The sequence below is a fragment of the Filicampus tigris genome, chromosome 4, assembly GCF_054856515.1.
Source record: "Filicampus tigris isolate MCC_2025a chromosome 4, RoL_Ftig_1.0, whole genome shotgun sequence".
NCBI lineage: Eukaryota > Metazoa > Chordata > Actinopteri > Syngnathiformes > Syngnathidae > Filicampus > Filicampus tigris.
Window position 1 is genome coordinate 7,342,152 of NC_141220.1, and position 12,755 is coordinate 7,354,906.

Consider the following 12,755-nt stretch of genomic DNA (forward strand, 5'->3'; position numbering starts at 1 on the left):
AGTTAATAATGCTTTTATATATGGCAAGAGTTGGATCTCAGAACAGATTAATGACCGTACTTTCCAGACTATAAACTGCTACTTTTTTCCTATGTTTTGACCCCTGCGGCTTTCAATGTGACGCGGTTTATTTATGAATTTTTACGGACAAGCTTCAAGCCGCCAATAAATCGTCACCCTCTTAAAATAATCGCTTAAGTCATTTTTTCAATTTTTTCAGAAAACACGAAAAACTGAACCGCATTCTGATAATTTTATGCGTATCAATAATTTCATTTCATGCGTAAAATTGAATGATCTGTTTAACGAAGGATGCAGTTTAACGAAGGATGCAGCATGAGGAGATGTTTAAGGCAAAAAAAAAAAAATGTTGTCAAAATGACTTAGGCCATTATTTTACCAGGCTGACGATATTTACCCATAATCTTCGTCACATCCGACCAATGAAATTACCGAACACGTGACAGTGGATCAGTGCAAGTGTCCGAGTCTGCACTCTTACAGCCATTTGGCCTGGGAAGTGTGGAAATCTGTGTGCAAAGCAGTGCACAGCTGTGTAAGAGCAACTGAGGTCAAAGAGAAGCATGGGGAACGAGTGCCATAAATACTGCCATCTCTGCTCTGTTTGTTTGGCAACTGGACTCCCACCATCGGCGGCAATGGAAAACAGGCATTATCCTGGACGACAGCAACTCGGGCCATGGAGCGGCATCTATGCTGCATCTCCCAAACACGCAACAAACGTGTTTCCAAAGGCTTCACTGCGGTGTGTTGAGGAAGACTGGACAAGCTTGTCACAAAACCGATTCTGTACAATTTAGTGGTGCCTCGATACAACTATTTGGTGTCATTTGTGGCACCGTCTTTTAGAATTCTGTTTGTCGTGTGTGTTGTGCAGTGCAAGGGTCTTACTGAGTGGCCTTTACGTCGTATGGGTCCGTGATCCTGTTGCTCTGGTGCGATGGGGGAGGACTTCAGAGGGGGGGAGAGGGTGAGGTCCCGTCGTATAGGCCGAGAATCCACCTTGTCGCCCAGTCGTACGCTGTCCAGCTGGTCTTTGCCTTCCCTGCCCTCTTTCCCCTCCCTTCCTTCCCTCCCGTCTTGGTTCTTATGTCTCTGTCGCTGCAATGTGCGTGAGCGCCCCTCTCCGTGAGAATGACTGTGCCCGTGCTTCTCCTCCCCGTGCCCATAGGGCTGATGGGTAGTGGAGTCTCTGGGCTGTAAAGGCTTCATCTCCATTTCGTAATTGCTAATTTTCTCTTCGTCCTGCTCGAGAAGCCGCCCTCCCCTGCTGTGCGCCCCCCTGTGCCCAGACGTCCAAGAAGCAGAAGAGGACGTCTCTGTCCATCTGTCCCTCCTGGTTTGTTTATGATTAGATGAACTATGGTCCCGAGACTTGTGATTGGAGGAGCTGTGTTTGTGTCCATTGGTCCTGCTGGTGCCTTGTCCGCTAAGTGCCCCTCCCCCTTTGTGGAAGACCCCTTTCCTCTTTTCATCACTCCAGCTTTTTGCCCGCATGTACTCCACCTTTCCTACTCCGCCTTCACTCTCCCTGCTGCCTCCCTCTATCAAGACCTGAATTTCTGTCTGTCCTCCAGGCCCTTCTTTCTCACCCCGATCCCCCCCTTCTTTCCCCCTGTCCCCGTGGTCGACTGCAGTCTGCCGGTGAAAGCGAGCACTTTTACTGCGTTGGGCTGGCCGAATTAAAGCAGGAGGACTGTGGGGAGGTGAGGAAGAAGGGGGACTGAGATCCGGTGTGGCGTTGGAGGGGTCATCCGAGCCTGTGCTCCTCACATAGAGGTCGGGGCTGTCCGCGGTTCCAGCGCTACTCGACAAGCCCTCACCCTCTACTTCGCTGGACACCTGACATTTGGGACGTTGCACCTCCATGCCTGCGAAAAAAAGGTGTGACCGGAAAGAAATTTAGCATTGCGGTTTATTTGTTGGATTGCACTCTGAAAAATTATTCATGGCATAATTCATTTTCACGTATTTTCATATAGTCACTTTGATTTAAATCATACCACTTTTAGAATTGATTTATTTACATTCCTTAAAATCTGCATAAATCTGTGAATTTTAAAACTAATGAAAATGAATTACTCAAAACATAGAATATATTTTAAATATGACAGGCTGTGGACTAACCAAGATTCATTTAGTTCAACTGTATTCAATTGCTTTCCATAAGGTTTTCATAAATATTTCCGTACATCTATGATCCACATTAGGTAACGGTAATGCAACAGTATGCGACAGCATTTGAAATCGACAAGAAGAAGAATGTGTTTTTTTCCCCCAGCTTGCCTAGCTGCATTTCTACTTTGTAAATAGCTACAGCCTTCTAACGGGCTTGATTGCAGCTAATTACATGTTGTATCGTTAACATTACTTTTCGTTTGTGTTTTCTTGTTGCGTAATAGTAGTTGTGTGTATTTTACTTGTAGTGTATAATTTTGTGGCCCTGTAAGCTAATTTAGTGTTCAGTTTAGTGTCACAAAAAGTGGATGGATGGTACTCGTACAGCAATCTCTGCATACCTGATACATATTAATTTAAAAAAAAGTCCTACTAGCATCCCTGTTACTGCTGTCACGGCCCCTCCACTGTGCTGCAAAAAAAAAGTAAGTGGTTTGTCATGAGAAATAATAGGTTTTCATCACTTCAATTCGGGTTCTCTTTTCTTTCATCCATCAATCCAGGGGCATAGTCAGAAATGTTTCATTAGTGTGGCAAAGTGACACAACATCGCACTGGCCATAGGCATGTGGGCGGGAACCTACGTACGCACAGGCTCAATATGCAAACTCCATACAGAAAAGTCCAAAAAGATTCAAACCCTGAACTGTAAAGCAGACGTCTTAGCCTCATGTATCACTGTGCCGCAAGACTGATTAATTAACTGTTTACTTGGTCTTTCCTAAGACTTGTATATGTATAAAATCAAATACATACATTATACACACAAGTCTTAAGTGCTGCACTAAAGTGTGGACATGGGCAGATGTGTTTAGCATATAAGTATCAGTAAAATTCCATGGGTGTATGTGCACCCACCATTTCCCGGGTGCTGGAAGGAAGGGGAGAACTGCTTGGCAGTCACTCTGGCCATGCGACTCTCCTCTTGAGCTTTCTGGGCCGCTCCAACAGCTGCCTCTGCTTTACCCTGTGCATGAGCAGTCCTGACAGACAGGAAAGGAAATTTGAAAAAATGTCAATCGATACAGAAGTGAGACAGCGGCCATGTTTTTACAGTGAGTTGATAATAATGAAAATAGAGCCACTTTAATCACTGTACTTCTGTCAAGCACAAAAGCATAAAGGCGAGAGGTATTGCTTTGATTTTCATTCAATAAGTGAGCAGTTTTACACAAAAAATCATGACAGAGTATTTATTTTCTCCTTCCGCCATGAGCGTTACGACTGAACCGTAGCGTGCATGCATGCATATTACGTATTCATTTTGCGTTTTTCTTCGCGAACCGTATGTAAACATATAAAAATGGTTTTGTATCACATTATTTTCTGTGTACCACATGTTATGATTTGTCTTTTTGAGTTGGCGTTGTGTTTGTTTACTTATGGTGTGAATTTATGTTACTTATATTCAGAGTCTCAGCAGGTCAGAGTTCTTTCCTTTAACATTTATGTGAGGGTTCACGTGAACACTATTCATTGCCATCTACGATTTTCATGTCGTGTTCTTATCAGAGCATGTTATGTGTCTTTCGCAGAGCTGGTCCGTTTTGTGGACAGTCGGACGGAGGATGAGAACACTTTTAAAAAGGACGGACTCAGCAAGGACGGAGGCAGGTTTTCGTCCGTCCCTCTATTCGTCCCTAACCGGGTGAAGTCCTGGCTTGACGTGTTGTGTTGGGTTCTTTTAAAAAGCAAGACTGTCGTGCAACACTGGAGTGCTCTTTTTCATGTGCATTCCCTCCCTGCATTATTGTTCTCACAGGCATAGTCTGCCCTCTAGTGGACTCCCAAAAAAACACTGAAAGCTATGAAGTGGAAGACATTCATTCTCCTCCTAAAATAACATAGCCTTATCTTGCAAGAATTATTTTTATTGCGAAATAATGCAATAAAAAGTGAAAACGTGCAACAAAGCCCTATTGTGTTATTACATAATCTTAAGTATTCTCGTGATGTCCCCTGGCTTGCTCTGCCTCATCATCATCATCATCATCTTCATCATCACATCGGACGGTGGTTTCTGGCAGCCAAAAAGATGGCTTAACAGTTGTAAACAATTCAATCCACTCACGATACTCTGAGCTGGTAAGTGGATGTGCATAGGAAATTAGCCAGCTAATGAGCTTGAAATAATGTCATGCACGGATGCTTTTTTTGGGGTGTGGGGATGGCTGCAGCAGGGGTCGGACGGACGGAAGATAAGGACGGAAGTGCTTTAAAAGGACGAGGACAGACGGGGTCGGAGGACCATAATCTTTATGGATAAGAACAGAGGGACGAGGACGGAAGGGTACCCAGGTTGCGGACGGAGGACAAAGGATGGAGGACGGACTGGCAAAAAAGGGTCAAGTGGCCAGCTCTGGTCTTTAGAAACAAATATAGCAATCCATAATAGTTTTTTCACATTTGTTCAGATGCAGTGAAACTTTCAGAACATTTATTGTGCAGATCTGAAAATGCAAAATAAAAATTTAGCACTCTATGGTGCAACATAGCGCCAATGCACACAAACAACATTCCTGGTATAAATATTTAATGTATTTTTTTATGGTAATAGATTGTTTACCTTAAATGCTCCTCCTCCTGGCTGACCTACAGTGTGCGGTAGCATTTCCATTTTTCAGATGTCATCTGTGTCTACTTAGTAGGTGTATTATTTTGGCCTAGTCCCTGAATCAACCTTTTCGTTTGCTTTGGCTTACTCTCTACTGTAATACAGGTCAGACCTCTGTTAAAAGTGTCCTGTACCCCCTATGCACTTAAGCCCCTTTTCCATTGTACCAGTTCCATCCCAAAACAGTCAGATTCCGCCTTGTGTGATCACCCTTTCCATTACACATTTTTGGGGCTGTGCATTTACAATGGAACCGTTCCTCAGAACATCTTCCAACCTGTTTCTAGAACGCAGTCCAAGGAGGGCCATGACATCACTGTCATCTGATTGGCTGACAGATGAAAGCGATTCTTTAAGCAATGTGGTAAGTACCTCAACTGCACATTTCCTGGCTCTAAGGCTTGAAAAACAATAAATTGTGCTATATATTTACTTATATAGCACATTTCATACACAAGGCAAATCAATGTGCTTCACACAAGCAAAGAAACTAAAAGTGCGTAAAAGCACTCTCACTCTCATTCATTTGGCCGCTTCTCCGAGTCAATGGACTGTCATTCTCACTCTGTGACGTCTGAATACCTGTAGCGGACATCCAAAGCCGCCATCCCCGAGGCGGGTGCCACGATCGGTCGGGATGGGGTACCGAGAATCTCTGCTCTGCTACTGGAGACCTCTCATTCAAGTGAATGGGAACCGGCGAGCTTGCGAAAATGTTTATCTTTAATGAATCATCAAAAATGCATCCGCTAGTACATATTAAATTGTAAATACGGTTCAGCGTTGTTGTAAATGTTTATATGTATGTTTTTCTTGTATAAACTGTATTTTTATAACTTTGACGACAGCTTGTATAAAACAAGGAAATGGGAGTTCCTTGCTGTGTCGCTGTCGTCCAATCAGATAATAGTGACGACACGGCCCTGGTCGGCCCAAGAGGGCCATCTCCGAGATGGTTCTAAGAAGCAGCTCCGTTGTAACCGCTCGGCCTCGAAAAAGTCTAATCGAAAAGCAAACATCCAGGGCAGAGTGAGGTTATTTCGGTGTGGAACCGGGCTAATGGAAAAGTGCCATTAGTCTGGTTGTGGTTCTGGCTCTACATTGCATATTAGCGTGTTAGCATGGCTTCCCCATCTACTCCTCTTACCATTTGTTGCTTTTCTATGTTTCTTGCTTCTCCTTGTCCTACTTTGGTAATAACGATACTTGTCAGAAGTTTACTGTTGCTTATTTGCCGCCACAGAGTGAGGATTAATGATTCATAGGATCCGTGCTAGGGCAGCGTTTAGCTGCGATCGCTAGCCAGCTGAAGCACTAAAAATGAAGTAAATGGCATCTCTCTTATAAAATACGTGGGGGGAAAAAAACTAAATTAGAAAATAGGGGCACGCTAACGGGGAGCGTGATTTGATGAATACTTCTAAAGTAGGTGATGTGGAGGGGTGAGGCAGATTAACGGTGATAGAAAGGCAGGCAGCAGGCTGTGAAGATAAACAGGTGGGTTGGCAATGATCCATAATGACTCAGATAACTATCTGCCCACGAGTGAACATAGAAGTGGAGGAGATATACAGTGATGAGCACATGATTGGCATGTGTGTGACAATAACATTTGAGTAATGGACCAAGAAAGCACGAATGTAAGACCTACAGTCCACAGTGGGACAACCACACGCTAACACACCGACAGAGGGGATTCACAGAAGACCCATCCTCTATGTCATACTCAACCAGCCATCCATCCATTATCTATAGTGCTTGTCCTCATTAGGGTTGCTGGTGAGCTGTCTAATCAAGCTGGCATTGGGTGAGAGGCGCAGTACGCCGTGGACCAGGAGCATTTGTAGCACCCAGGGAGATGGATCAGTGAAGACATACTGTATTTCTTTAGTTTTCTGTGTGTTTCACAACAAACATGCTAATAGGGACCCATTAGAAGATTCCCAAACTTCAACAAGTCACTGCAGTGCCATCGGGGGGTTCCAGTTGTGCCTTTGACCTATCCCAATATAGGGCGCCTCTCAGGGCCCCCTACTAGCCACCAGCCAGCAACAGCTAGTAAGTGGCCCCAACACGTGTGTGTCTAGCAGTGCCACTGTTTCGTCATTCATATTGGCCAGCGTCAGCCATCTCTTGGGATCTCCTTTAACTCAGGGTCCTAGGCAACTGCCTGCCTTGTTGCAAAGATTGAATGTTCTTTACTGAAAACAGATTGCTTTAGGGTTTATATTAAGATCAATTGTACTTTTATTCTATAAATATGCAGTTAATATTTAAAAAGAAAAACTTGTGGCAGGGTATCAAGTAGTCTACGAATACTGCATCCATGTGAAAATGGCAGGAAAATTACAAATATCAACATTTTCACTTAGGTATGGGGTAGCCTTGGCCACACCTGGACACCCCGTAGTTCCGCCCCTGCCTAAAATGAAAATCCTCACAGGAGTGCCTGAGGCAAGATATGAACCTGGGACATCTCTACTGTGAGACAACAGTGTCAACCTATTATCTGTAAACAAATATTTGTATAGAATGACAGACCATAAGGTCTTGCTAGCTGTATTTTTTATTTACTTACAGTATATGTTTATTTATTTATGTATTTATTTATTTTAAAGAGGGAGGTGTCTTTGTCAACAGTCTGCTCCATTAACATTTAAAGCTGTCATAGAACATTAGGATGAGAACTGTTTATTGTGTGTATGAGGTGAACACACACTAAAATAATGTAAATACTAAACATATTACATACTGTATAGACAACAAATATCAAATGTGTTATTTTTGGTACTACATTTCCCCTATTTATTACAGTATTATTATACAAAACCATTTCATGCTATGAGGAGGGGCACACAGGGAAATTGATGCAGACATCTCTTCCCATCCCTCGCCCCACCCTCCCTCCAGCCTCCTTTTGCTCTCAGGGGTTCAGCAGCCGTCTTGATGCAGTGTTACATGTCGATGGACATTGATTTTCACCTCGCTGCCTCTTTGTTTATCTGACCCTGATCCACACTGTGTGCCAGCCATGTAATGTCAGGCACACAGCAATTTAGAAACACCTCTTTTTGCTAAGGGGAGGGGGCACTGGAGGATGGACGATGCTTTTATTACAAAATCATTCTTTTCGGACAACCACAGTGCAATAAGTAAAAGTATGATATCTCCCACACACAAAAAACAAATCCCTTGTTCTGATAATCTTACCCAGCCTGACTTCACCTTGGTCCTCACAAGACAAAACAAAAAAACTCTTAGTCATAGCGCCATGGCGCTCACTTTGTCTTCTTTTAAAAATAGGTTAAAGTATTTTTTTTTTTTTTCAAAAAATGTTTTTTTCCAGTGAAGAGACAACTCTCTTACCTTCCCGAGAGTTTGGGCTGTCACTTCAGCCCAAACTGTCAGCTAGGTAAGAGATTTTTCTCCTTGCTGGAAAAAATATTTGTCTGAAAAAAGCAACTTTAAACCTCTTAGTCATTCTCATAACTTACTGTATGACGCATCTCTTCACCCACAGCAACCTGTTCCTGTAGCAATAAATCAACATCTTGTATGGAACCTAAGCGCATGCTGAAAGGAAGCATAATTATACCACGTGATCCCTTCTCGAGTGGAGAAAGGAGAGATAGAGCTGTGATAAGAAGTATGAGAAGGAAGTAGGTACTGTAACAAAGGAGAGACGCAGAAGTGTCTTTGATAAGAGGAAACCGGTCTCCCATATTCAACATCAGTGAGTCTTTATCATTAATTGTGAAACAGCTTAATTACAGACACGTTCAAAGGACTCACGAGTTTAAGTAAAAGGAGATGAGGGAGAGCAAGCACAATGTCTGTTTTATGACTATTGGACAGACTTTTTCCATTCATTTTTTCGGCTATATGGCTGATCAGATCATTGGGATGAGACAAGCAGTCATAGGAAACAAGCTGTAAAAGTGATGTAAGTTGTGACCTTAGGAGACCTCGGACACCCTAAGGACACACTGTGAGCAGGATTTGTTTGAAGGGGGTTCAAACGAGGAGAGAGAGAGAGAGAGCACTTATAGAGTACATGAATTACAGTATGTCACAATGAGAGAAAGATTACAGGAAATTAGGTATTTGTGTGGAACTCCTCACAGCCTCGTGCCATCACTTACATCAGTTACACGTAGAATATAACATTACTTGGGGATCACAGCACGCACACAAACACTCAGTACACTAACCTTTAACCCGGATTTTTATTTATATTTATTAAATTTATGTTTTATTATGTAACCATAATAAATAGCAATAAGTGATATTTGACACAGCTTTGCTGTATAACTGTGTCTCACCTCTCTGGGTATATCTATTAGGCCGGGTATTACGGGTATTTCCCGATGGGAGACCCGGAAATACCCTGCTGATCTGCTCTGGGACACAGACAGACAGAGAGAGAGAAAGAGGGAAAGGGACAAAGAGAGACAGAGAGTCAGAGAGAGGATGCTGATTTATGTCTCTTTGTGTCCATGCCGTGTGATATGTTTTATAAGTAGTGCATATATAGATTGGTGGCCTTACTGTAAAAATGGTACTTTCTACATGTTGTGTTTGACAGTCACTTGCCCAGAAAATAATTAATGAATTGGCGAAGTGTCCCATTTGTAGCGTTGACATAAATTTGAGTAAAAGTGGGATCGCTGAAGTGCCTTAATGAAACCCATATTATTACAACATATTACTACAGGTCAGAAATTTGGCTCTTGACTAACTTTTTGTACTGGTTGCATTGGCGCACCCAACCTTTTCTCTTAGTTGAACCAACTTAAATGAGTTGCACCATATTCACAGAGCTGCACCCCTATAGAAATTCATTTCTTGAACAATTTATTTAAATTTCCTAATTTTAAAATTGTGTCAAGAACATTATACCGTGACTGCGTGCGGGCAGTGTTTAACAAATATATATAATATTAATGCTTCAAAGAATAAATCACTCTAAATCAGCAGTGACATTTCAACAATGCACACGTACTGTACACACATATTTTTAAACTAAACATGTCAGTAGAAATCGACATTTTCATGTGAAGACATTTTCATGTGAAGACATTTTCAAAGACCAAAATAAAACAAATTATTAAAAATATCACTCACTTCAACAAGTCGTGGCCATTTTTGCCATCATGACTGTAACGACACAGAGGAGTGTCAAAGCGTTTGTTATCCATCCATCCATTTTCTAAAGCATTTATTCTCACTAGTCCTTCGAATTATTATACATAATAATCTGGCGATGAAACTTTACTTTGTGCTGCAGTTAGCCTCAAGGAGAGTTAAATTGCAACAGTCCCAAACGAAGCGATTTCCTGCTAGTTGTAGTTCCAGTTTACACATTTTGTGTATTATATGGATCAGCCGTGGAGGTAAAGGGGCTCGGCAGCGGAGGTCTGAGTGGCTAGTCATATTAGCCATTAGCTCGGTAGCCCCGCTATTGTTTACGTTTCCTCCGCCGGCTACAGTGCCTGACAGAGGCAACAACAATCCACGGAGGCTGCGCGCTCTTTCATCAGTAATGTTGCAAGTGCTTATAAACATAAGATAACACATGTTAGGTGACAAATAAAAACACTAGAGTGTCATTATTAAGCAAATAAAGAGGGGATGTTTTAGATCGGTCTTTGAGCAAAATGAATGAATCAAGAAATGAATAGCAGGTCACCAGAGCTGGGCACTTGATCCTTTTTTGCCGGTCTGGCCGTGACCCTCCACCCTTGACTTGGGTACCCTTCCGGCCGCGACCCTCCAGTCATATTCAGCTGGACAGTCCGTCCCAGGGCCAGACCGGTCGGACCCTCCGGCCCGGACAACCACAATTATGCCATTCTTAATATTCAATACAGTAAAAAAAACACAAGGAAACACAAATTCAAAAATAATTTCATTTTAAAAGTATATTTTTTTCATGAATTTCACTGGGTGGGCAGTCTGCCAATCTGGTTGGGCCTGTGCCCAGGCCCACCCATAGCTCCACCCTTGCAATAGGAGCTCACAATAAAGTGTGAAATTATTCAGTCTCATTACTTCTTGAGGTAGATGCACTTTAACAATAGTCACACACACAATAAAACCATGTCAAATCTCAAGTCAACATGTAGAGCATGAAGTGCAGTAACAATTTACTACAGTAACAAAGACAATCCAAACTAAGACAGGCTACTACAACTACTGCAATTCAAATTATTTTCAAATTAAACAGCCATAGCATAAAACGAAAATAAAACAAGAAGTATATCAAAAATAGTCAGGAGATAACAATACTGTAACTACAATAAATTCCGTTGTAAACAAACGTGCCACCATAGCAGCACTATGCACTTCCAGAACCAAGGAAAGCACTGATGAAACTCTTTAGGTTATGTCCATCACAACTCAAGTCTTTCCGTTTTCCCCATAAGAGCAACAGCAGCTACAAAGTTCACAGAAAGCTTTATCTGACTCGTCTTTCACTGGCTTCACCCACAGACAACGAGTTCCCAGGCCAGAGTTGTTATAACTGCATTTCATGTTCTTTGCAGTCTTCTTACTTCTCCTTACAGTACTTCATTTTCATTAATTCAACGCAAATGTATGGAACGCGTCGCTAAAATGCTTGTTTTTGGTAGGCATATCTTTAAAAAAAACTATTGCCTGCATGTGCGTCCGGCTGTTTGATTGACAGCATACCCCTGCCTCTCACAGTCTCGCACGCAGTCACACCAGCCCGAACACCATACACCCCCCCACTCACACACACACACACACACACACACACAGCCTAAGACCCACCCCCATAATAGCCTCCTGTGTGTTGTCTGCTCTGAGTCCTCACATAAGCGTTTGATAAAAAACAAGATTTTTGGCACAGGTTTGAAAATTGGTCCCTGCCGATCAGGCATGCGGGACAGCGAGTCAATTTGCGGAACGCATCAAAAATCATTCAAATGCGGGACATATGGTCACCCTAGGGCCGTTGGGTGACCAAATAAGAATTGGGTTACTTGAACCATGTGTGTCAGTCCCATACCTGTCAACTTGTAGGTTTTCCCTGTATTTTATAGGGTTTTTTTTCATCATTTCAAATCGTGCCAACTTCTGCCGTACAGTGTTTTAAGTTGATTTTGCACGTCTGTGTGAGCTGAGATTGTTATGTCGTCACCTGTATATAAATGTTTGTAATTACACAAAGGATTGGAAAATATTTCCAATGTTTCCTAGATGTCAATTAAACAATACCTAAATTAGCTCGTCGGGATGGATGTCTGTTTTAGATTCTTTTTGCTCTGTTAGTTTCTCACAGAAAATGAAACATTCTGACTGTCCGAGGTTGTGCACTTACTGGTTATAGAAATTCCAGGAAAAAAACACATAATGACATCTGAGAAAATGATGTGAGATGGCTTCTTTGTCTTATTAGAAGTGAGGGTGCTGTTGTGTTGAGTATGTGGCGGTGAGTACCCTTAACACAGTCATCAAAAGTCGAATAGGATTGGCTCTTTCCTAGCTCATGTATTCTCTTGCATGCTCACAGAAGCATTTGCATAGTGAACAACTACGATAGTAGAGAAAGCTAAAGTGTTTTAAGTCTTTCATGGAGTACCGGATTCCACTTTTCTTCTGTGTTCTCTCATATCTAATTGAATGTGGCACTAAACCACTGATGGACAGTAGGACGTAACAACTCAATTTATTAAAGGGACGGTGGGGCCGGGGTGGCCATGTTTTCACTAACAAGTTCATTTTATATATTTGATCAGGAAGATGAAAAGAGTTGTCATATTCTATTTTATCAATAAATGTGGGAGAAATTAGGAAATAAGTAACTCCTTGAATAACGCCCCTTGATAATGAGGATAAAACCCCCTAGCGTTCTATCCATGTTCGGCCGGAGTCACGGGAGGAACCGATTCCAAACTCTCCATTGGAAATCATTGTA

At 42.3% G+C, this 12,755-nt stretch overlaps 1 protein-coding gene across 1 annotated transcript in view; it reads right to left on the minus strand.

Annotated features, from left to right (window-relative positions):
- Positions 1 to 12,755, minus strand: part of jph3b (junctophilin 3b) — a 65,213-nt gene that overhangs the window by 20,772 nt on the left and 31,686 nt on the right. Inside the window, exons 4-5 of the mRNA XM_086028265.1 lie at positions 3,058 to 3,182; positions 913 to 1,892 (exon numbers count right to left, since the gene is read on the minus strand). Of these exons, the coding sequence (XP_085884391.1) occupies positions 913 to 1,892; positions 3,058 to 3,182 (1,105 nt within the window). The remainder of the gene's footprint in view (positions 1 to 912; positions 1,893 to 3,057; positions 3,183 to 12,755) is intronic.